The sequence below is a fragment of the Poecilia reticulata genome, linkage group LG2 (assembly GCF_000633615.1).
Source record: "Poecilia reticulata strain Guanapo linkage group LG2, Guppy_female_1.0+MT, whole genome shotgun sequence".
In the NCBI taxonomy this organism is placed as follows: domain Eukaryota; kingdom Metazoa; phylum Chordata; class Actinopteri; order Cyprinodontiformes; family Poeciliidae; genus Poecilia; species Poecilia reticulata.
The window spans coordinates 5,965,013-5,988,257 of NC_024332.1; the positions used below are offsets into that span (position 1 = coordinate 5,965,013).

Sequence of the window (23,245 nt, forward strand, 5' to 3'; positions counted from 1 at the left end):
GGTTTCTGAAGATCTGGATGTGGTTGTAGTTCTTGTAAATATGAAACTACTTCTTCGGTTTCAGGCTAAAACTCACAACCACATTCAACTAACAACTTACCGGTTGCAAACTTGTTAAGCTACTTTTTGAATGATAGTTGTCTAAAAATAAATAAAGAAGCAGAAACTGCCAATAGCAATGTTGGTCATTTGATACTTTTTTTAGGGATACCTTGCTGTGTTGAACCGTGTTTTACATTTTAGAATTACTTTAAGTCTTTGTATTGTTAGAGTCCATATTTATACTGACCTCACCTGGTGCACAAACAGGTGGAGAAGGCAGCAAATACTTTACTTAAAATCCGGAAACTATATCAGGCTTGTCTCCTGCCTTTAAATATTAAAACTTGGAGGTAAAAATGTTTTAAGTTTCATTCCTACGTTCATAAATATTTAAATAAGTAAATTTTTAACAGTTTGAATATCTGACTGATCCGTTCCTCAGCCGAAGTGTTATTTTTACGAGGCGCTCCTGAAGGCAGCACTGATTGCCGCCTGTTGCACCTGTGGGACGCAGAACCTGCACCGTTCCCTAAAACTAGGTTGGAAATCATTTCTGCTTGGATTTTTATGGTATTTGTGAGAGAAAAGAAACCCAAAACGTGTGACAACGGGTGACTCGGTTCAGAGTTTCCAGACGTAATGTAGACGTCTTCGACTTTCAGGTAAGTTTATACCGAGATCAAAAATATTGCTGTGAGGTGAAAAACGCTACAATGCTGTTTTGTTTTTAGCTAAGTGGCTACATGGTGCAGAAATACTAACAAAACCAACAATAAATAAATAAATTAAATATTATTTAAGCATAATATTTATTTCAGCAACTTATATGTTTTGCAACTTATATTATTCATTTTAATTTATTACGCTGACTTTTTATATTAAGTTGAATGTGTTTGTGCGTTTCAGTTATTTGTATTTTTATGTGCTGTTTTGCGTAATTTAGGAACTAGTTCATACCAATTTGAATAGATATACATATGACAAAAATATAAATAGATGCCATTCGACTACATAAAGACGGACACAATCACTGATTCATTTCAGTATCTGATATTGGCAATAATTAAAAAAAAATCTTTCTTGCCATAAAGATGTGGTACTATATAAACATAATCAAAATATGATTTTTGATATGAATATTTTAGGTCAAAGTTTCAAGAGATCAGATTTTTTTTGTCAAATTTTACAGTGCCAAACTGATGAGGGATTTTTGTCACAATTTTCTTTAAAATGTATAAATTATAGCAAATCATCAAATTTAAAACTTCATTGTGTTGTAAAATAACTCTCCTTTTATTATTTAACGTTTTAATTCCTCTGTCTTTATGTTGCAGACTTTAAACATAGTAAAATGTCGGAGGGGCATGATAGTTCTACCAAAAGGGGATTTGCAGAGCCTCCATGCACCCCTCGGTCATCACATCACCGCAGCCTCACTTGTGCAGGTGAATCTCCTTTGCAGTTTCAGCTGAAGAATCGACACACAGAGCAGGATGAAGAGGAGGACTCAAATGAATCGCCTTCATCCCGCTGCTTTGAGGAGCTGTTCTGCACTAAAGAGACCCCAATACCCCTGGCCCCCCTACCCTGTGCTTTAATGGACGCCTCAGGGCCGCAAGGTGACGTGGTGAAAGAAGGTTACCTGGGGAAGCTGGAGCGGAGCCACAGGAGATATTTCGTCCTGCGAACGGGAAGTTACACCGGTCCGAGCAGACTGGAGTGGTACAAGAACCAGGAGAAGTTCACGGCTATGGAGAAGTCTGTTGGGAAGGCCGCTCTGTTTGGAACCAGCAAACAAGGGTTGGTGGGAATAACTGCAACCAATTAGCTAAAAGGATAGAGCTATCACAATGTAAAAAGTCATAATTGTTACAAGCTTAAATTTCTGTATTTGAACTTGTTGTGGTCATATTTCTGTCGGATTTGAATGAAACTGATCAAAATCTTCCCTCTCAGGGTCATTTATCTTCGTTGCTGTCTTGGTGTGAGTCGGAGTGGCAGTTCCCGAAAAGGCCACATGGTGGTGCTGTACGACAAGGATCAGACTCTGGTGCTGGTGATGGAGGAGCAGCAGCAACAGGAAGATTGGTACCTGGCCATAAAGAGGCTAGTGGAGGATGAGCAGAGGGATGAGGAGCATGAAGAAGGGTTCGATGAAGACGATGACGGGTACTGCACTCTACCGCCTGCAGCGTTCTTCAAAGAGGTAGGATGGGATGTTTTACCTTAAACTGTCCAGGTGAAAGCAGAGATGCTGTGGAGTTTGGGAAAGTCTGGGTTTAATTCTCCAGATTCAACAAATAAGACAGCAGCAAAATGTCCTTTGTGTGAATTATTTTTTGTTGCCTTTCATTTAATCAATTAAAACAAAATTGAATAAAATATTTGAACAACTGAAATGCATCAAAGGAACAGAAAATGTACATTTAATTTCAGAGAGGTCCAAGTCTTGGACTCTGCGCCTCATTTTGCGAATCCAAACAAACATTTGTGACACAGTTTTATAGCTATTTAGTGAAGAGAGTCTCTTCTTCTTCTCCTTCTATCGCTGCGTCATTTGGTTCTGGCTCCTGTCGTCTTGGTCTAAGGTTTGGCCGGTCATGGTGAAGCCCAGAGGCCTGGGCTCCTCCAAACTGTTCACGGGGGAGAACCGTCTCTGCCTCACAGCATCAACACTTGTTATGGTCCGGCTGGGGTCCAGTAATGACTTGCCATCAGTCACGATACCTTTGCTGAGTGTTCGCCGCTTTGGACACCTGGATGGCTTTTTCTTTTTGGAGCTGGGCAGGTCGGCGCCTCATGGTCCCGGAGAAATCTGGATGGAGGCTGGAGAAGAAGGTAATCGGGCACAAAATTAAAAAGTTCTTCTTTAAATTAAACTTCTTGATTTTGTTTTTTTCTGATTGGTTTGTTCAGGAAACCCAGTTCTGGCCCAACACATCCACGAGTCGGTTCGGGAGACTGTGAGATCCCTACGAGCTCTTCCAGACTTCACCAGATCTCTGACATCCAGTCCCAATCAACAGCCAGCCCTTCTGGCCTCAAAGCGCCGCCGACCCAAACAGAGAGACAAGCTGGCTAACATGAGAACTCTTACACCTCGGGTTCTTCATCCCAGAAACTCTGAGAGCCAAACTAGTCCTGCACAGCATCACAGAAGAGCTCAAACACCAGAAGACACAAAGTCTGAATCCTCTCTGAGCTTCACCTTGCACCTCAGCCCTGCTAGACCCCAGCAGAACCCGGCGCCGGAAACCAAAAGCAGAACAATTCAGAGCTGGGAGTCGGCTGAGAAGGAGGAAGGATTTGGATACATGATGATGTCCCCGACTGTCAGCCACAGCCTGTCTGAGTTACCTCAGGATGATTACGTTGTCATGGAGAGTCCACAAAAACTCAACTGGCCAGGATACTGCTCCTCTTCATCGTCCTCTTCCCTTCAGACGTCGTTCAGCAGGTAAGTTAGTTCGGAAACACGAGCGAAGTCATGATTTTTGAGAATAATGTATCAGAACAAAGTTGTATTATGAGGAAATAAAGTTGTACAACAATAAAGTCAATAATGCAAGAAAAAAGTTGTAGTGATGAGAAAGTCAAAATATAACCAGGATAGTTTCAACAATACGAGTAGCAAATCATAATAAAATACAAGAAGCAAGTCATAACGTGAAGTCAGAATGATACGAATAAAATAGTTGAGAAAGTTGTAATAATAATTTTTAGCTTTAAACCTTACAGGGTATCCAAATTTTTTTTACATGACTATTCCTTGCCATTACTCACAAGAAGGAACAACTTTACAAATACAAACCTTAAATGTTTTGATTAAATGACTTGACTAATCATGTTTTTGATCATTTGAGGTTTTAACTCTTTGTCCTCACAGCTCCACCTGTGACAGCTTCTCTCCTCTGCATCCTTCACGCCTTCAGAGCAGTGACATCAGTCGGCAATGCTGCCCGGGGACTCCAGAAAACGTCCCGTCGTCAATGGAAACCAGCTTTTCTGCCCAGCCACAGCAGGCTCAGGACTTTGATCGGTCTTTCCTGATTCCTCCATTTCTGTTGAGTGGCTCAGGAACGAAAAAGCCTCCACAGTCCAGTCCAAACGCTGATACAAGCCAGTTCAGTCGCCCTCAACCTGAACAGGAGCAGGTCAGAAGACACTGGCTGACAGGATGTCTTTTTTCTTGCTTTCAAACTGGGGAGAAATCTTGAGTGTTGGAGGAATTATGTTTCTATATATAACTACAAGTGTTTAGTAGTTAAATTATAGTAAATGTTGGGGTTTGATGCTCTGTAAAGTGTTGGTCCACTAAAAGGGGGTCTGTAATCACCACCTACAAGAGGAAATGAGGATGTGGAAGTAATGGTTTAAAAGAATGACGTGCATCTGGTGTTTCTGCACTTTACTTGTACGGTGCACAAATGTTTAGAGAATCACATGCTCAAAGATGATTGGGGTTTAGATCTTTGTATACTTAAATTGTTTGAGTGCTATTAAGGAGAAAAAAATAAAGTTGCCTTTTTGACTGTTCTAAATGTCTTGGGAATACTTTTTTCATAATTTGATTCTTAATTGGCTTTGTCATTAATGATGTGGTGTTAAAGACATACACTAAGGAAAAGATCAATAGAATTTCTAAGTTTTTTTTTTGTGTGTTGCTAGCACAATTTTAGAAAAGGTCGTAGCTCTTGGGTCCTCAAAAGTGAACTGTTTATGAATCTAGCTGCATCATGCTGAGTATAACACTTGAGTTCACACCTCTGGTTCTTTTTAAAGCGTTTCTTGGTTCCTTCTCAGAAAAGCTGCAAGACATTGGGTTTTTTTTTAGTTGTGTTGGCACGCTACGCTTTGACATTTAACCAGTTCCATTTTAAATGTTTGCCACATGATTAATATATTCAGAGGTGGGTGGAGTCCCCAAAATTGTGCTCAAGTAGGGTTAGCACTACTTCAATATATTTTTTGTCAAGTAAAAAAAAAATCATAAAATGGTCACTCAAGTACTGAGAAACTGATCGGATCATCTGACTATTTAAAAATGACATCATACAGAAACTGTAAAGTTATGCAAAACTTTTTTAACGATGTAAATGAGAAACATAAAATGATTAAATATGATTAAAAAACACATTCAGGCATAGATATTTTTATTTTCAAATTTATTTCAAGAAAAACAACCTGTGTAACTAATATAGTTGGTAATGTAAATATAAGTACTTGTGCCAATTAGCACAGCAAGGTCATCAGGTACATAACATTACATTAACAAAGTTTGTGCATAAATAGTCTCATTCTAAGTGTAGATCTGTATCACATGCATTTATTTTCTTCATTCAAGAAAGTTGCTCTGGATAGAAAAAACTGAAATTTTACTCGACTAGCAATACTTGAAAAAATAAGTAAAAGCACAGCGTAGAGAGACTACTACTAAAAATATTTTTTCCAAAAAAGTTTAATGTCGCACTATACCTCTGAACAAAATCAACCAATCACTCAGTTATTCAAGCTATTGATGCGGGGTGCGATCTTGGATATTTCTTAATATGGTATTAAATTGAAAGCCTCAGATGTGGATAGGTTAGTGAGAAAACTCCTCCTTCAGTTTGTTGTGTATTAAAGGACATCTAAGCTGAGGGGAAGTAAACTCTGGGGTAACTTCAACTTCACCAAACTTCACTTTCAAAAACTTTTCTCATTTTGGTTCCTGCTCAGCTGTTGACATTGATTTTCTTCTCCGAAGTGGTAAGTTGGATTAATTAACATTTTCTACATAGGAGTCAGAAATGTTGTACAGAATCTTGCCCAAAATTAGAAATTAAAGTCAACTATCATCCATTAGTAATTATTGCAGTTTAAACTCCCATAATTCTGTTTTACAGATAAGTCCTGTTGGAGAGAACCTGTTTACCACTTCTGAGTCTCAAAGAGGGAAAAAAGAGCAGTAAGTAACTTAGATGTGAAATTTTTGTCACAAAGATGTTTGTTCTGAAATGATCTAAAAATGTTGCTATAAAAATATCTTTGCATTTTGATTAGCTAAAAGAACAAACCTGCATTCACTCTTCATGCCCATTCTTTTTTTCAACATTCAGTTTGATTTAGTTTGAAGTCAAATGTAATAAACATCTCAACATAAAAAGCAGAAGGAATCTGTCATCTAGTGACAAAACAAAGATGTTTCTGCATCTGTCAGAATGAACTATAGAGCCGATGTGTTTTAAAAAGGAAGTTTTGAGTTTAAATGCACTTATTTTTATTACTTCCTTCAGTTCTTCCCTTTTGCTTATCAGACACCTTCTTCTGTTTAAAGTGTGACAACACATCTGTTTGAAACTAACATTAAATATAATGTTTCTGTTCTTCTTTCAGTAACGATGAACATAATTCCTGTTTGCCTGCTTGTCTGTTCACTGCTGGTCCAGGTCATTGCCACCAAGTCAAAGTCCCAAGTCCAGGTCACCGGCCCCAGTCCAAATGAACGTTATGAGAACTTTCTTAGACAGCATGTTATTGATGATATGGATATAAACGACTGTGAAACAGTGATAGAACAGAGAAACATAATGGATAAGAACAAAATGAAAAAGGAGACCAACACATTCATAGTTGATAAAAAAGATGTAGTCAAAGCCATTTGTAAGGATAAACCTGATAGAGAAACACGAAGTACAAAAAAGTTCATCGTTGTTGTGTGTACGCTAACTCAAGGAACCTACTGGGGCAAAAAAAGCTACTTCCAAATTCTTACAGTAGAATGTAAAGATCAATTACCTGTGCATTTCTACGGCCAAAGTAAAGGATAATTTCTCTCTGCAGCGTCTCACATCTCCAGCTCAACAGTCAGAAAGCAGATCTTAAAAATCAAGGGTCAAGCTTTTTTCTTCTTTCTCTAATTTCATTCATTTCACATGACTTTTTTTTAGCATTGTGCTCATTTCTGTTTCATTGCATTAAAGCATAGTAATACTGTGCAGAAGTAGCTTTTCAACACATATTGGTGAATAAAGGATTTAAAACTGAACTTGTGTTTTATTCTTATATTTTTCAAATCAGATCTAAATACTTAAATTATTCGTTGAAGGTTTATAGTTTATTTTGCATGTACTGCTGTGAGTTGAAATTACTCTCAACTTCAAAATTTTGCATCCACATTTTAAGAGTAGCTGTTTTTGCAGCATCATAGTTAGCTATGCTGCTCCTCTTCCTCTCTGTACAGCGTGCAGTTAGTGAGACTCACTATTCTAATGTCATTTACTAATCTTTGCAGTTTGATCTAAACCTGACTGCAGCCATTTGTCACCACAGATAATGGAAGAGCTTTATGGGGCTAATGGGATGCCCCATAAAGCTCTAGCTTTTTTTAACCAGAAACCACAAAGCTGTAAAATATTAAAAATCACCACAGTGCAGTAGCGGTTCATTGATTTTTGATTGTTGGATGTTTGGTTTGACAATGGAATCATCACTCTGATTAATACGAGTGTAACGCAAATTATTACTCTTTAAGCGTTTGTGCAAATTGCAGATTATTCTTTTTTGCCAAATTTATTATCCAAACAGTTCATCAGTGTGAAAAGGAACCAGCAGTAGATCATAATCTGAATAAAATCTAGAGGGAAGAGTGACAACTGGGATAAGTAACAGGTGAGACCGCTTAGCTGAGTGGAAACAGGAAGCAGAAGAAATAAAATGATCAGTAAATAGAATGTAACTGAGTACCAGAGTGATTGTGTTGATGAAACAGSAGTGAAAAAACAGGAAGTAAAGTAGTTCACTAAAGGAACCAGACTGCCAAAATAAAACATTTACTGAGGTCTATAATTAGATACAGAAATAAAAGCAGAATTTTAAAAAATTTATGAAACAAAAAGAACAAAATAATTTATAATTATAATGACAACTGCTGGTGTTGGTTTTTTTGAAGGGGAATAATGAGAGTCTTCTCCAGTGGTATAAAAATGGTAAATGTTTTTTTACTTTATTTTTTTTAACAACCGTGAAACATTGAGAACGATTATCCTTCAAATGTCTCAAAGTCTTTCTCATAGTGGACAGGTAAGGTTTTGCATTTCATCACAATTCTTGCGGTGCGCTTCTGTCCTGTGTACTGACATGAACCTTTTCTGGCTTTTTTCATGTGTTTACAAATAACAATTTCGAAATCTTCTTCACTCCTGGTCAAATGATTCTCACTCATATATTCCCCCTTATCCCTTAACACGGCCACGACCTTTTCCTCTTTATCAACGACGAACGTGTGTTTCTCCTTGCAGCTCTTGCTGTTGATGTTCCTCCGTTTCATCTCCGACGTGCAGGCAGTCGCATCCATCCCCTCGGCTATGTGATGCCTTTTTAACAACTCGTAATTCTCTTCCAGAACTGGTTTCAGTTTCGGTTCGGAGCTGTTTGTTTTCTCTGACATGTCGAATGCAGCGACATGTCACACACATTAAAAACTGAACTGCATTTATTCATGTTCAAAGTTGAGAATATTTAGAGGAAAGTTAAGTTCACCATCCTAGCAACTAATCATTTTTGATAAGTATCTACAATAGAAAATTTGTCATATTTAAACTATTTTATTTCTATTGTTCATGTTTTAGAATGAAGAAAAACACAAAGAGTTTCAAACATTTTTCACCACATTTTGTAGAAAACAATGTATAGAAATACAGATCTGTACGAATATTATTTTTAGTCTCATTCTGCCATGCAACCTCAGCTGAACAATTCAATTAAAAACTGGAAACCTGTTGAAACCTGCATTTTTATTATATCTATATAAAAAAGAAACATTACTTGATTCTTTATCACTTTCACATCTGCAGTCTTTCTTGTATTTATGTCAACCATAACAGGTCCATGAGATAATATTATTGAGATAATAAATATTTCTGTCAAAAGAAAAATTCATTGGACACCATGTAAAGAAACAAACGACTGATCGTTTGATGCCACCAAGATCGATAATGAATATTTCAACACCGTTGGTCACTGAGTGCATGCTTAGCTTAATAACAATACAGAATATTTGCATTCAACCATGCAGCTAAAGGTAATTGACAAAATCCAGCTGAGCAACTATGAGCGAAGGTAGAGGGGAAACAAATATGGTGGACCTGAAATAACAGGAGCTGAGTGTCTTCACACTTTGGCATTTAAAGGAAACTGAAAAGATGTGAGTATTTTACAGCAAATGTAATTTTCAACACAAATCCTGATAACACCTCTGTGACTTTACTCACATCTTAGAATATGATTTAACATTTATTTTCATGTTTTTAATTTAATCAGCAAAATGCCACAAACAAACCCTTATTTTATTCCCAATTCAAACAGAGTTGATTCTTGTATATTTATATTTATAAGCAGTTTTCTTATGAATTGGTGGAAAGTTTAGACTGACAGGATCACAAAACCACAGATGCGTCAGCAGAAACGCGTGAAAGACCTGATGGAGTCATTCAAAGACCAGACATGTCGTCTTAGTCGCCATCTAAGCAGCTTAACATTAATATTTTTTTACTGATATGCTGTTAAATGTTTTACATCTTTTAATAAAGATGATTAATTGTTAGCAGCGCTCGGTAGCTCATCTTCTCTGACACACCAAGTGACTTTTTGTTTGACCAGAACCACAAACCTGGAGTTTTTCTCACCTGACAAGAACTGGTCCAAAGTTCATTTTCCACAGATTAGAGACTGAACAAAACAGACAAATGTAAATTACTGGCAGATCTCAAAATGCATTAAATTAAAAATGTAAAATTTGTTTACTGTGATTTTTTTTTTTTTTTTTTTACATTTAACCTGCTCAACATTAAGCTTTTTTTTTAATGGAATCTGTATAACATAAAACAGACTTCATAATGATGCCTTATGAAAAGAAAAACAGGCAATTTCCAAATGTTTTGGGTCATCAATTGCTTTCTGTTTTGTTGTTCAATTTTTTATGATTTTTGACTTGTGGTCAGTGGTCGAGCAAATCATGTAAAAGGCCACAAATGAGCCCAGCTCCACACGTTTGAAACCCATGTGATACAATAACAGTAAAAATAATCTGTGAGGCAGTAAATGTGTTATACCAAGTTTATTTATTTATTTGTATCGCATAAAGCGATACAAGCATTTTTTTGTACAATGCATAAGAAATTGAAACAGTAGGACTTTCAAGAGCAGATAGACATATGTGGAGCGTAACTTTGTTAAATGCTTCAGGTTACGAAGCTCTGCAATGTTCAGAGAATATTTATTCTTCAACATCTAAAATGTTCTCTGCATATTGAACAGGAACACCTGAGCACTGCACCAACACAAATCTGTTTCTGTACAGCTTCCCCTCATATTCACATCTGAGTTTCTGGGCACATTTAGTCCGCGTACAAATGACAACACTGAACTGTCTTTTACTTTTCGTCAGATGACTTTTACACAGATTATCTCCTTCACCCTCACAGATGGATTTGACCTCGTTTGGATCAGCAAGGATGAACGTGTTCGTCGCCTTACAGACGTTGTCGTTGCTGTAGATATTTTTCTGTTTTATCACTGCCGTGCATTTCTGCACAGTCATTTTCTTATCGATGTGCTGTACCTTAAACGTATTGTAGCGCTCAAATGCTACTTTTCCCGGTTCTAAAGTGCTGGTTTCGTTCAATGGCTTGGAGACGCCGACCTCCAGCAACAGCAAACAGAGAAACAGGCGACCAGGCAGGGTCTTCATGCTGCTCTGATGATGGGAAAGAAAAACATTTTGAGGGAATTTAGTGAGCCAAGAGAGAGACATGGCACCCAAATGAAAAATTCTCAAAATTTTAAGTCCAGACTCTAGTATTGCGTGGTGCTGATAAATGTTGCTGGTAATTCAAAACATTAATTGAATTTTCATTTTAAGTAGAAAAATTTGAGACAAATGCTATTTATGTAGGATTTTAAAACTACATCTACAATGTAGATGTAGATGTAGTTTTTATCACTACATTTGATATGATATTTTATCACAAGAGAAGAAAGCAGAAAGTAGCTTTTCCAAGCAAGGTGAAGAAATAAGTGTTACTTTACCTCTCAGACTACAAACAGACAAGAGAAGGAGAAAGTYGTCTGGTTTTCCAGATGTCAGTGTGGCCTGACTTCAGTACAGTCAGCTTATAAAGGAGGGCTTCTCTCAGCAACTATTCCATTTTGTACCATATAAAGACACAAGTGATTGAACGTTACACCAAGGTTAATATTCATAAAGAGGGAATTAACTTCTCAAACACCATAGGTCACATGAAAACGTCACGTAACATTTGCATTCAGCCACGCAGCTAAAAATGATTCAGCAGAGCAACAATCTGAGAAGGTAAAGAAGAAAAAACATGGCTGACCACAAACAAGAACACCTGAATGTTTTCACACTTTGGTTTAAAAAGGAAACTGAAGAGGTGCGAATGTGACTTTATTCACATCTCAAAATATTACATAACTGTGTTTTTATTGATGTTAACATTAATCAGAAACTACCTAAAATAATATTTCCAATCCAAGCAGAGTTCCCTTTTTTCTTGGTTGCTTCTGACATATAGTCAGTCTTCTGGTGGATTTGTGGGAGGTTCAAACTGTGAGGACCACAAAACCACTGATGCTTCAGCAGCTAAATGTGCTGCTTATGCACACATTGTACAGAGAAAGTGAAGATTGTATATTTTATTTGTATAAGATTAAATACATCTTCTTGTATTTAAAACTGCTCCTTTTGAAGATTAAGGTCAGCAGTTGTTTTCCTTTTCAGCAACTTAAAATTCCAACTTATTTGAAATCAGATAAAAAAAAGAAATTATTTTTTTAGCTAAATTTCATGATATAGATATGAAAAATGAGTTTTGTGGCCAAAGAAACAAAAACTCCCCAAAAGTGTTCTAATTCATAAAAAGGAAATGCTGCCGGTAGCAACTTTTAAGTGCATAAAAAAACATATCAAACATTATTTATCTTATCACTTTTTAAATTTAATTTAAATCAAAAACTGTATTTGAACATGTAAAAACAATGTATTCTTACACCATCTATAGACTTAAAAGTATGAAAGGTTTTATTCCACATTTCCAGAGCAGTCCTTGAGTCCCACTGGTAACAAATCTGGAAATACAAGAGATTATAGACAGCAGCGACAGCAAACAGATATCCTCCGGTTCGTGTATATTGGACAAAGTAAGCACCAGATGTCGCAGTTTCACTCTTGCTCTTGCAGAGAAAAGTGAAAGTGTTGTCTTGGCACGAATTTAGAGGAATGGCGTCTTGTGCAGTTCTGTATTTTGTTCTGCAGCTTCTTTACAGAAGTGGGAGAAACTTCATGTTCTTAATATTAATTTAAATTTTTTTTATTTAAATAAAGTTATTATTTGACGCTTATCAATTTCTTTCAAACCCCGTTTTACCTGGTAGATAACTGCAGATTATATTGCAGACTAAGATGAAATGGTTTGTTTACATTTATTGATAATCAGACTACATCACTGACCGCTGATTAAATCGCAGACTGAACTAATGATCCATAATAGTAACTGAGTGATAATGGAGTATTTTTCCTGATATTGTGAGGATTAGATAGAGGCAATATACATATACTGCTCCTCTTTATCAAAGCAGCAGTAGGAGAAGATGCTCCTCTCAGCTGCCAGCTCGTGGGAACTAAAGACTTCCAGCAGGTCACCTGTCAGAAAGTCTTGGAGAAAACAGAGAGGAATATTGGTTCCTACAGCCAGTATTTTGGTGAAACAGAAAATGATGGATTTAAAGATAAAGTTGAGTTTACAAAAGCTGGACTGTAGAACAACTTCATAAATATCAGGATCGCTACAGAGCGATCTCTGTCTGTTCAACACCTACCCCAACAGCTGTAACCTGCCTGAAGGTTTATGGTGAGAACCTGACTGTATCATAAGGTTAACTTCCATAACTAGAAGTTAATGCTAATATTTGTTTCATGTTTGTCTTCACGGAACTGCTAAAACCTGTCCTTGATCTCAGAAACTCTCCTCCGGTCAGTTGTGTCCTGTTCAGCCAGAGGTTGACCTGCTCCCACTGTGACACCTTCCTGGACTCAAAGAGATGTTTGGTGATGGTGAGGAACTTTCTAAAACTCACATTTATAAGAAGTGTTCATGTAACTGACTTTCTACACTTTTTGTCATCATACAAACTCTCATTTCAACACATTTTATTGAGATATTTTACAATAGACCAACACAAAATGGCACATAATTTCAAAATGTGTCAGCATTTTATAAAAGGGTTGCGTTGTGTGCTTCAGATCCCTTTTCTCTGTTACTTGTAAATGAAATCCAGTTTTATGAGTTGCTCCAGAGCATCTCCTGATTTTCTGATTTACATATTAATAATTGATAAGAAAATAGCATCAGTTCTTAGTTGATGTCAGTTTATGTTTCTTCTTTGATCACAAGAAAGAAAACAAAAGCATGATCAATTCACTTCAGTCTGAACTGATTTAAGCAAGAGCAGAAATGACAACCAACTACAACAATACAAATATTAAAGCAAAGTTATTATTGCCATAGTTCATGGGGAGAAATATTTCAGTTTCATAAGAATGAAAGAAAATGTCATGAGAGGTATCCTTTATCACTCTTGGAATAAAAAAACTTGAGTATCAACCAGAAAAATACAGATGAACAGAACAACAGAGCAGAGACATCAGAGCAGTAAAACCTTGATCATCAATCAAAGAAAAAATCTACTTTGGCTTAAAGAACTCTGCAGAGCCTCCTGCGTTGCAAACATAAACTCCAGCATGTAACGGTTCAGTGAATGTGGCCTGGACTCTCTGGAGGAGAGTCATGGTTTCAGAGACGCTGTAGAAGGACAGAAGACCTGCTGTGTGATTCAGGAACACTCCAACTCTGGAGGAAACTGGGCCTGAGATGGCAGACCGGCTGTTGTAAATAAATTTAAAACTGTTTTGGGAACACTCTAATGCCCATGAATTGTTATTACATCCACTTCCTATTCTCCTAATATTCTTGTATGAGACTGCTACATACACCTGTTGTCCGCTCCACTCCACTTCCCAGTAACAACGATCAGTCAGACTCTCTCTACTCACAAACTGACACCATCCTGTGAATGTGTCTGTTTGACTAGGATAAGACTGACGATGACTAGGGATAATGAGACAATGATCTCTAGTCAATTGATCCTGATGAGGATCAATTGCTGTTACTTTCTTTTTACAACAACAAGTTCCTCTGACAACAACAGGTTATCGTTTTCTGTATTTGGATCCATAATGATTTGACGTGAAAATTTTAAGAATTCAGCTCTGCTCTTTGGTTCTAGTTCTGGTTCTGACAGTAAAACATTTACATTAGTTACCATCAATGAGATGTTTGTCCATGAGTCTTTCAGGACGTCCTGTAGTTTGTCTCCAAGCTTTGTCACAGCTGCTGTCACGTCCTCAAAGTGTCTCAGAGGACGGACTTTGATGACAGATATATGACTAGTCTCACTGAGTGCTGACAGTGAGGGGTAGTGGAGGAGAAGCTGGGTGTGATCCTCTGTGTGTGAGAGCTTCTCCAGCTCAGCGTCTTTCCTCTTCAGCTCACTGATTTCCTGCTCCAGCTTCTCCTGAAGATCTTTGACTCGGCTCACTTCAGTTTCCTGCTGGGATCTGATCTGCTGCTTCACCTGAGAGCTTCTTTTCTGGAGGAGACTGATCAGCTCAGTGAAGATCTTCTCACAGACCCCCACTGTTTTAGTAGCAGAGTGATTGATGGCCTTCATCTCCTGTTGAAGCAGTTTTACATCTTTATCCTTGCCTTGGATCATCTGCTGGATGACACTTCGTCTCCCCTGCAGCTCTTTCTGCCTCTCAGTCCTTTCTGCTGCAGCTGATACTGTGTTGTGGCCTTTATGATCATCCACTGGGCAGAGATAACAGATACAATTCCGATCCGTTCGACAGAACATCTTCATCACCTCATCATGCTTAGAGCAGATGTTCTCCTGGAGGTTCTTGGACGGCTCCACCAGCTTGTGTTTCTTTAAAGGAGCCACATCATAATGAGGCTGAAGGTGTTTCTCACAGTAAGAGGCTGGGCAGGCTAAACAGGACTTGATGGCTTTCAGTTTTCTTCCAGTGCAGACATCACAGGCCACATCTTCAGGTTCAGCATAGCGGTGGTCAGCAGGAGCAGCTTGGAGTCCAGTCTTCTTCAGCTGCTCTGCTAAAGCTGCTAGCATGGTGTTCTTCTGCAGGACAGGCCTCTGTGTGAAGGTCTGTCTGCACTGAGGACAGTGGTAGCTTTTCTTCTCATCACCTTCATCCCAGAAGTTTDTAATACAGTCCATACAGTAGCTGTGTCCACAGGGAATAGTCACCGGATCCTTCAGTAGATCCAGACAGATGGAACAGGAGAAAATTTCTCTGTCCAGCTGAACTGCCTGCTGCTCCATTTCTCTTCTCAGTCAGTGACTGTGTTAGTTTCATTTTCTGCGAACAGAAACAGCTTTGAGCTCTGATCTACCAATGACGTGTCAGTGCAGAGAGGCTGCAGCCAATCAGCTTCTTCTTTCACTAGAGATCGGGCAGAGGGAGGGATTTGATTCCAGGAAGAAGAGAGTATTAACATAAAAAGTTTAATGTTTAACCAGCTTCACAACATTTTCCAGTTCAAAACAACTAAGTCACCAAGACTAGTATCAGATAATAAAATAAAATAATGATTGTTGCTAAAGGAACCGAATGTTTGTTGCTCAAGGAAATTTGTTGCTTGTTTCATAACCGCAATATATTAGCAGCAGGACACAGGGCGTCAATGGTTGTTTCATCTTCATATCAGTTTAGTTTGGTGTTGCTCATAATCCATATTTTTATAAACCTGGAAACTCTCACATGATTAAGCAGAGATTCTGCAGCCAGACATGTTTGACAACAGTTTATTTCTGCTTTTAATTTTTAAAGAATCATTTATTTCAAGGTTCAACATCTGACCAGCGCTTCTATGTTTTATGACTCGTCTACAGCCTTGTCACAGTTTCAAAGCTCAATCATCATCAGGCTGACAGTGAGGAAACTTTAACCTCCTCTTCATYRCTATCACAATAACAGCGCCCTCTTGTGTCGATTATTGTAGATGTCAGTTGATGCTGCATTCAGGTGAAATCTGTGTAATCAAGTAGTTTTATTGAAGCGAGTTAAAGAGATAGAACAGCACACGTTTATTTTCCAATCTAAATCTATAGGCTCAAGAGGAAAAACAGAACTACATGTCAATAAGAAAAGTAACAATAAACAGAACAGTAGAGCAGAAACATCAGATCAATCAGTGCTCTTGTTTGGAGTCTGTCGACATTTTCAGAAAGCTGCTCAAGTGAAAATCTTTTTTTACCTGCAAGGTCGAAGCAAATGTTTTGTGACGTTTGATGGTGCATTTGCATCAGGAAACTGACTGATGCAGTTGCATTTGACACAAGAAACAAAATCCCACAATCAGAGTCGTCGTGCAGGAAGGAAAACAGTTCAATCAGACCCCAATAGAAGGTTTCAGTAGGCAGTATTTTCTCCTAATATCTTCAGGATTCATTTACTATTTTACTACTTGATTTTTAAAAAATATTTTATTAAAACCTAACTTATTTGTTACACTATTGCCAAAGGTCAGAGGTCAACACCTCAGTTACAACTGGATATCTCAGCTTCCATATTAGAAGTGAAAGATGATCAAACTGATTCCTCATGAACTGCTGCATCTTTAATTCTTTCATATTTTGTTGTTTTTCATTTAGCTGAAAGTACTTCAGCTTTTTATTCTTGTACATCAGTTTGTCACCTCTTCTAACAAACCTTTTGTTTAATTCTTTATCTCAGAACAGTCAGAGCAGTTCCTAGTTTTTACATCCGCTTTAGCTGCGTGATTGTTTTATCTTTGACAAACAGCAAGTGATCGACACATCAGTTATTGACCAATCATGATCTGCATGTTGCATCATAAATATCCATTATAAAGGCTTCAAATAACCAATCAGAGTTCATCTCAGCTAATTTATAGTGCTTTGAGTAGAATGAGAGTTATTGCTTTATTTGGTATAGTTCTCAAAGTATTAGACGGGGATAGGTCAGTTAGAAAACTCCTCCTTTAGTTTCTTTCACACTGAACAACATATAAGGAGGAAAAGGTGGAAGCAGATTAATTTTGATGGGCTTCATTTAATTTAACTGAGAAAGAACGTTTCTATAATCTCACCTGCATCCCTGAGCTTCTTACTGAACCAACCAAGGTAAGTGATTACGGGAAAATTGAAACTATTCGATTTCTACTGATGTTTGGTAATGCTTGTTTTTGTGGACTATGTGACTCCTCTTTAGAATGATGTGTTTAGAACCTACATAACACATTTGTATTTTATTTAATCAGGTTATTTTTGTCCAATATTAAAATTTCTATGACAAACTGAAACATTTAAGTCATGAAAAACAGAAGAAATATGTCATTTCTGTACAGCACTGGTACTGAATGAGACAAGAAGCCATCAGTCAAGGAATCTCCTCAGTGTGACACTTTCTCTACTAATAATTTGTGTTGCTAATTGTCAGTAAAAAGGGACATTAAAGTATCTCCATGTACACACACACACATGAACCTGTGTCTGTGGTATTAAAGTTTCATACTAAGAAGAAAATTCTCTCTGAGGTTTAAAGATGAACTTGATGCTTTTTCAGGAAAGATCAACAGCAAACATCCCTGTTGTCCCAACCAACAAGTTGACCAATCAAGTACCGAAGGTGAAGCTTTTCCATCAGTTGAGTGAGTCAGAGGTTCTCACTATTGCACACTTTTCAATTGACACTCGTTTTTAAGAGTATTTTACTGAGTCGTTGTTTATAAAACAATTCCAGATGAGTCAGTCAGATATTAACCCGGCAGTGAAGCACAAACCCTGTAGACTTTTAACTTGATATATTCTAGAAATTTCTACAATTGTGCTGCTGAGGGTGGAAGCACACTGCAGTAGTTCTGAAGCAATTTCCCCGTGGGGATCAATAAAGTATATTATTCTATTTTATTGTTTTTAATATTTACGCTGAGCTCCTACAGACCGAGATGTTTTGATGTTTTATTTTCCTTGCAAGGTTTAAATAATGCTGACAGTTCAAGCAAGGTGGTTTGAATTCTTTGTAAATAATTGTTTCTCTTTTTCAGAGCAACATGAAGATCCAGCCCTCCTTGTTCTTCCTGGCCCTGCTGTCTGCCATTCCTCTTTGCCAGTCTGCTGTCCTTGACGACCGCTTCGAGAAGTTCAAAAATCAGCACATCAACACCGACATGGACAGAGGGTGTGATGATATCATACAGAGTAGAAATATTCTTGACACAAATTTCAAATGTAAGACAATTAACACCTTCATCCTCCACCCTGTTGAGAATGTCACCCCTGTTTGTCAAAATGGGACACCGATATGTGGYAATTTAATGAAGAGCGAAGGGATTTTTGACACTGTTGTTTGTAAACTCAAAGGTAACATAAACGACAGACCTTGTCGGTACGATTCGAGTAACAAAAGACAACATATTGTGATTGCATGYGATGGTGGGAAGCCTGTACATCTTGAAGACTCAAGAAGATCGTAAAGTATATTTCAGTTTGCATGATGACACCAGGGTGGTTTAATGTTTTGWTGTTCCTTGGTATGTACTTTTCTAATTTGCTAATAAGAAAACTGCCAAAACGTTTCAAGCTTCACATTGTTGAAACACTGTGTTTTTGTTTTGATTGAATATCCACTCAATTTATTGTCATTCCTTATATYACRCCTTAATAAACAAATGAACTAACTCTTGACTCAGTTTTTTAACTGGAGGTGTGAAAATATTTCACAAAGTGTGTCGACATGAAACAGATGAGCACAAGCATGAAAACCACATGGCATACCTGAAAATGCAGAAAAAACTAACTCAAAGTTTTTTCCTACTAAGAGTTGAAAACTTTAAAAGCAATCCATAATGTTAAGTAAAACATTACAAGAATAAAGATCAAAATTAAAACGCCAATGTACCAAAGTCAGCTGTCAGCTACTGGAAACTAAAGACGTCCAGCAGGTCACCTGGCAGAAGGTCTTGGAGAAAACAGAGAGGAATATTGGTTCCTACAGCCAGTATTTTGGTGAAACAGTGAATGATGGATTTAAAAATAAAGTTCAGTTTACAGAAGCTGAACTGCAGAACAACTCTATAGTTATCAGGAACTTTACAGAGGAGGATGCAGATGTTATCTCTGTTTGCCACCTACTCTGACAACTGGAACTTGTCTGAAGGTTTATGGTTGGAACCTGATTGTATCATAAGGTCATGTTGGTCATGATATTTGTTTTTCTGCACAGAGCTGCTTGAACCTGACCTTGATGTCAGCAACTTGGTTCTTCTGCAGTATGAAGTAGGTTTGAAGGTTGAAGGTTGTGTCAGTCACTTGTGACCTGTTCAGCCACAGGTCACTCTGTTCCCACGGTAACATGTCCCTGGACTCAAAGAGATATCTGGTGATAGTGAGGAACTTTCTACAAGACACATTTATAGAAAGGGTTTATATAACTGACTTTCTTTACCTTTTGTCACAGTATAACTTCTGGCTTCACAAAGTGGTGCTTATTTGTGAAATGTGGTTTTCAACATTTTAAAAAAAGTCAGTTTGTGTACTTTAGTGCTTCAAATCCCCTTTGTTACTTCTAAATAAAATAATATTTCAATATTGGCCTTTCTTAGACGATATCATGGAGTGTTACAAAAATTCAGTCTTACCAAGACATGGACATCCACCAAGTTTAATTGCACCACTCATGGTTGAACGTTTTAAAACAAACCAACCACCTCCAGCCAGTGCCGGGTGGGTAAATCTGGTCTGGACTCCGTGGAGGAGAGTCATGGTTTCAGAGATGCTGCAGATGGACAGAAGACCTGCTCTGTGATCCAGGAACACTTCGACTCTGGAGGATCCTGGACCTGAATCAGAGGTCCAAGTTCTTTAGTGACCAAATTTGAAACCATTTTGGAAGCAATATAATGCCCAAGAATTTATATTCATGTCAGTTTAGTATGGTGTTGCTCATAATGCATATTTTTATAAACCTGGAAACTTTCATGCGACTCTGCAGATTGCAACCAAACATGCTTGACAAATTCTGTTTCTGCTTTTAGTTTTGAAAGAATAAGTCTGACCAGCCCTTCTATGTTTTACGACTCGTCTCCAGCCTTGCTCACTGTTTCAAAGCTCAATCCTCATCATCATCAACCTGACAGTGAGGAAACTTTAACCTCCTCTTCATCACTATTACCACAATAACAGCACCCTCTTGTGTCGATTATTGCAGATGTCAGTTGCCAACACACTGAAAACTGCCAAATAACCAAAATCCAAACCTGCAACACTGATGATGCGTTCAGGTGTAATCAAGTAGTTTTATTGAAGTAAGTTAGAGAGACAGAACAGCACACATTTATTTTCCATTCTAAATCTATAGACTCTAGAGGAAAAACAGCATCAGTACTGAGTTGATGTTAGTTTCAGTTGTTTTCTTTGGATCACAAGAAAGAAGAGATAAGAAAGCTCAGTTCCCTTTAACCCCAACTGATTTAAACAAGAACAAAAACAACCAAATACAATAATTAAAGAAAAACGTCCGGATGTAAACAATAACATGAAGCGTGTCTATAGTTACGCGCGTTCTCGTTCCCCGTTCACTCTCCTGAACGGATCGTAGCGGTAACGCACCAAATTGTTGTTTGCCAAGGTAAGAATAAACTTTTTTTTTTTGAGCCAGCTACGATGACACATGATGGAGAGCACGTGATTTGTTTTCTTCCTGCTGGCAGGACTATTACATAAAGGTGAGCTTATGCATTGCCGCTGCTTTTTAACCGTACAGTGTGATGATGAATCGCTGCTTCCTACCGGGATAACTCCTGGTAAGCTGCGTTTTCTCCAACACTATCTTTTATAAACATCGGTGATGTCAGCGGAATCCTATTCCGTCCTGTAAATGTTTTGAAATGCCGTTTGATCGGTTTGTTTCGCCAAAAAGTGGGGGGTCAATAAAATGATGAATGGACTTCAGTGACAGCACCTTAAATCTTCTTTGCTTCCCTGCAGGTATAACAGCTATGGTCGAAACCCAGCACACCTGGATAGCAGAAGTAGGAGAAAATATTCAACTCAGCTGTCAGTTTGTGGATATTCACGGTGTCCAGGAGGTCACGTGGCAGAAGGTCTTGGGGAGCACGACGCGCAATGTTAGCTCCTACAACCTTCTTGCTGGTGAAAAAGTGTATCCGCCCTTTAAAGATAAAGTTCAGTTTGCGTACAGTGGATTTAAGAACAACTCTATAACCATCAAGAATGTAACAGAGCAGGATGTAGGATGTTATCTCTGCCTGTTCACCGCCTACCCTTTGGGAAATGTGACAGCTGAAACCTGTCTGAGGTTTAATGATGAGAACCTGAAAGTGTAGGTTAGCTTCTATAACTAGATGTTAATGGCGATGTCTGTTCTCTCCACAGAGCTGCATGGACCCTTCAATGTTGTCAGAAGATCAAGAATTCCTCCAGAGTCACTTGTGACCTGTTCAGCCACAGGTCTACCGGCTCCCACTGTGACACTGACTGTTTACCAGAAGACACTCAGCTTCTCCTACTACAGCACCAGGTCAAAGATCAACGCCAACGGTACCGTCACCGTCACCACTACAGCTCTGCTTTCAGCTCCCAGCAGCACACTGGTTGGATGTTCAGTGGAAGTGGACTTTACTGATCCCAGAGAGCTGCTGGTCACCGTTCCTGGAGTCAAAATGATATCTGGTGATAGTCAGGAGCTTCCTAATAATCTCATTTAATTATTAGTTAGTGACTGATGATGCCTTTGTGTTTGTAAATATTTAAATCTATTTTTTTTTCAGGGTTGGGTGAACAATTTAAAGTCCCCAGTAAGTCCATACTCAGATTCCCACATGTTGATTTTTCCTCATTGTTCTGTCGTTGAAACACATTTCATCTTCCTGAAGAATGGACGATGACTTTTGTATTGCTGATGTTGCTGTTGTGTATATGTTTACGTCGACTCAGAAGGAGATATCTGAACAGGTACATCACTTCAGTGATTTTGTTGTTTTACCAAGTTAATGTCCCGGAAACATTTTGTTCTTGACTGTTTCATTTGATTCCTCTAAAAATCACAGGAAGGACAAACTTTCACAGCTTGACACAGACAATGAGATTTAAGGATTTCATTCATTCATCCAACGAGCTACGAACATCTGAAAAACAGAGACATAACAGCGAGTCCAACCCATAACCATGACAACAGGAACCCAAAATTTGAACTTGTTTCCTGATAAATAACTGCAGCAGTACGTTTTGTGGCCCAAATCAATTTAATTAGAGGCATTTGAAGATCTTACACAATATTTTCTCTTGTAAAGGAATAAATTCTATTTTATATGATGGTGAAACTGACCCTGAAGCTATCAGTGTTTTTCACTGTCCTGTTCCTCAGTCGGTATAGTACTTGTAACCACTCTGTCTCTCTATAACGGTACGGTATGAGATGGATCATCTGTGAAAAAAATCAAACTCCTCTACCTTCTCCTGGTTCTATGCAGAAACGATGCCATGAATTATGAATAAAGTAAAAGATGTAGGAATAGGTAACCTGTGGTTGATATTCCTGTTATTCCATCATGGATCTTTGGACAGGCTGAAGTCGATTTAAACTTACTGAAAAAAGGGAGACTGTTAGAAAAGAAGAAGGTGGAAAGATGAAAGAGAATATTCAGAGTATATACTTGTTCACATTCAAGTAGTGCATTAATTAGTATTCAAGACATACATTCAGAATCAAGGCAAGATATTATATTGGATATAATTCACTCAATTTTCAGGATTAAAAATCATGGATCTCAGATTAAACTAGTATGGATTCCTGCCCACATTGTTGTAGTAGGAAATTAGTTGGCTGATATTTTTGCTAAAAGTGCTGCAAAAAAGTTCATTTAAATATTAAAATAAGTAAAAATGAGATAAAGAATATTATAAAAATGTATATTAAGAATAAATGGCAAGAACAATGGGATAGAGGAGGCAATGCTAGATTTTAACATAGTATCCAAAAAAAGTTGGGGAATTAAGAAAATGTAGTGGAATTAAAAAAAGA

The 23,245-nt window shown here is 37.8% G+C and overlaps 5 protein-coding genes and 1 pseudogene across 5 annotated transcripts; 3 read left to right on the top strand and 3 right to left on the bottom strand.

Annotated features, from left to right (window-relative positions):
• Positions 1–507: 507 nt before the first annotated feature.
• LOC103474601 (insulin receptor substrate 2-B-like) lies at positions 508–4,578 on the top strand. Its single transcript, XM_008425708.1, has 6 exons — positions 508–704; positions 1,377–1,842; positions 1,999–2,248; positions 2,631–2,880; positions 2,959–3,499; positions 3,929–4,578. The coding sequence occupies exons 2-6, from the start codon at positions 1,394–1,396 to the stop codon at positions 4,257–4,259; spliced, it is 1,821 nt and encodes a 606-aa protein (XP_008423930.1). The 5' UTR covers positions 508–704; positions 1,377–1,393; the 3' UTR covers positions 4,260–4,578.
• A 3,484-nt stretch (positions 4,579–8,062) lies between these two features.
• On the bottom strand, positions 8,063–8,470 carry LOC103476886 (angiogenin-like). The gene has a single exon (XM_008429611.1). The coding sequence runs from the start codon at positions 8,468–8,470 to the stop codon at positions 8,063–8,065; it is 408 nt and encodes a 135-aa protein (XP_008427833.1).
• Positions 8,471–10,123: 1,653 nt separating this feature from the next.
• LOC103476880 (ribonuclease-like 3) lies at positions 10,124–10,864 on the bottom strand. The gene has a single exon (XM_008429597.2). The coding sequence runs from the start codon at positions 10,832–10,834 to the stop codon at positions 10,298–10,300; it is 537 nt and encodes a 178-aa protein (XP_008427819.2). The 5' UTR covers positions 10,835–10,864; the 3' UTR covers positions 10,124–10,297.
• Positions 10,865–14,213: 3,349 nt separating this feature from the next.
• LOC103474560 (E3 ubiquitin/ISG15 ligase TRIM25-like) lies at positions 14,214–15,553 on the bottom strand. Its single transcript, XM_017303755.1, has one exon. It carries the CDS (start codon positions 15,499–15,501, stop codon positions 14,266–14,268), a length of 1,236 nt encoding a protein of 411 aa, XP_017159244.1. The 5' UTR covers positions 15,502–15,553; the 3' UTR covers positions 14,214–14,265.
• A 1,700-nt stretch (positions 15,554–17,253) lies between these two features.
• LOC103474570 (ribonuclease-like) lies at positions 17,254–18,881 on the top strand. The gene is made up of 3 exons (XM_008425653.2): positions 17,254–17,325; positions 17,768–17,830; positions 18,249–18,881. Exon 3 carries the CDS (start codon positions 18,255–18,257, stop codon positions 18,675–18,677), a length of 423 nt encoding a protein of 140 aa, XP_008423875.1. The 5' UTR covers positions 17,254–17,325; positions 17,768–17,830; positions 18,249–18,254; the 3' UTR covers positions 18,678–18,881.
• Positions 18,882–19,049: 168 nt separating this feature from the next.
• On the top strand, positions 19,050–22,490 carry LOC108166955 (OX-2 membrane glycoprotein-like; annotated as a pseudogene).
• The last annotated feature ends 755 nt before the right edge of the window (positions 22,491–23,245 follow it).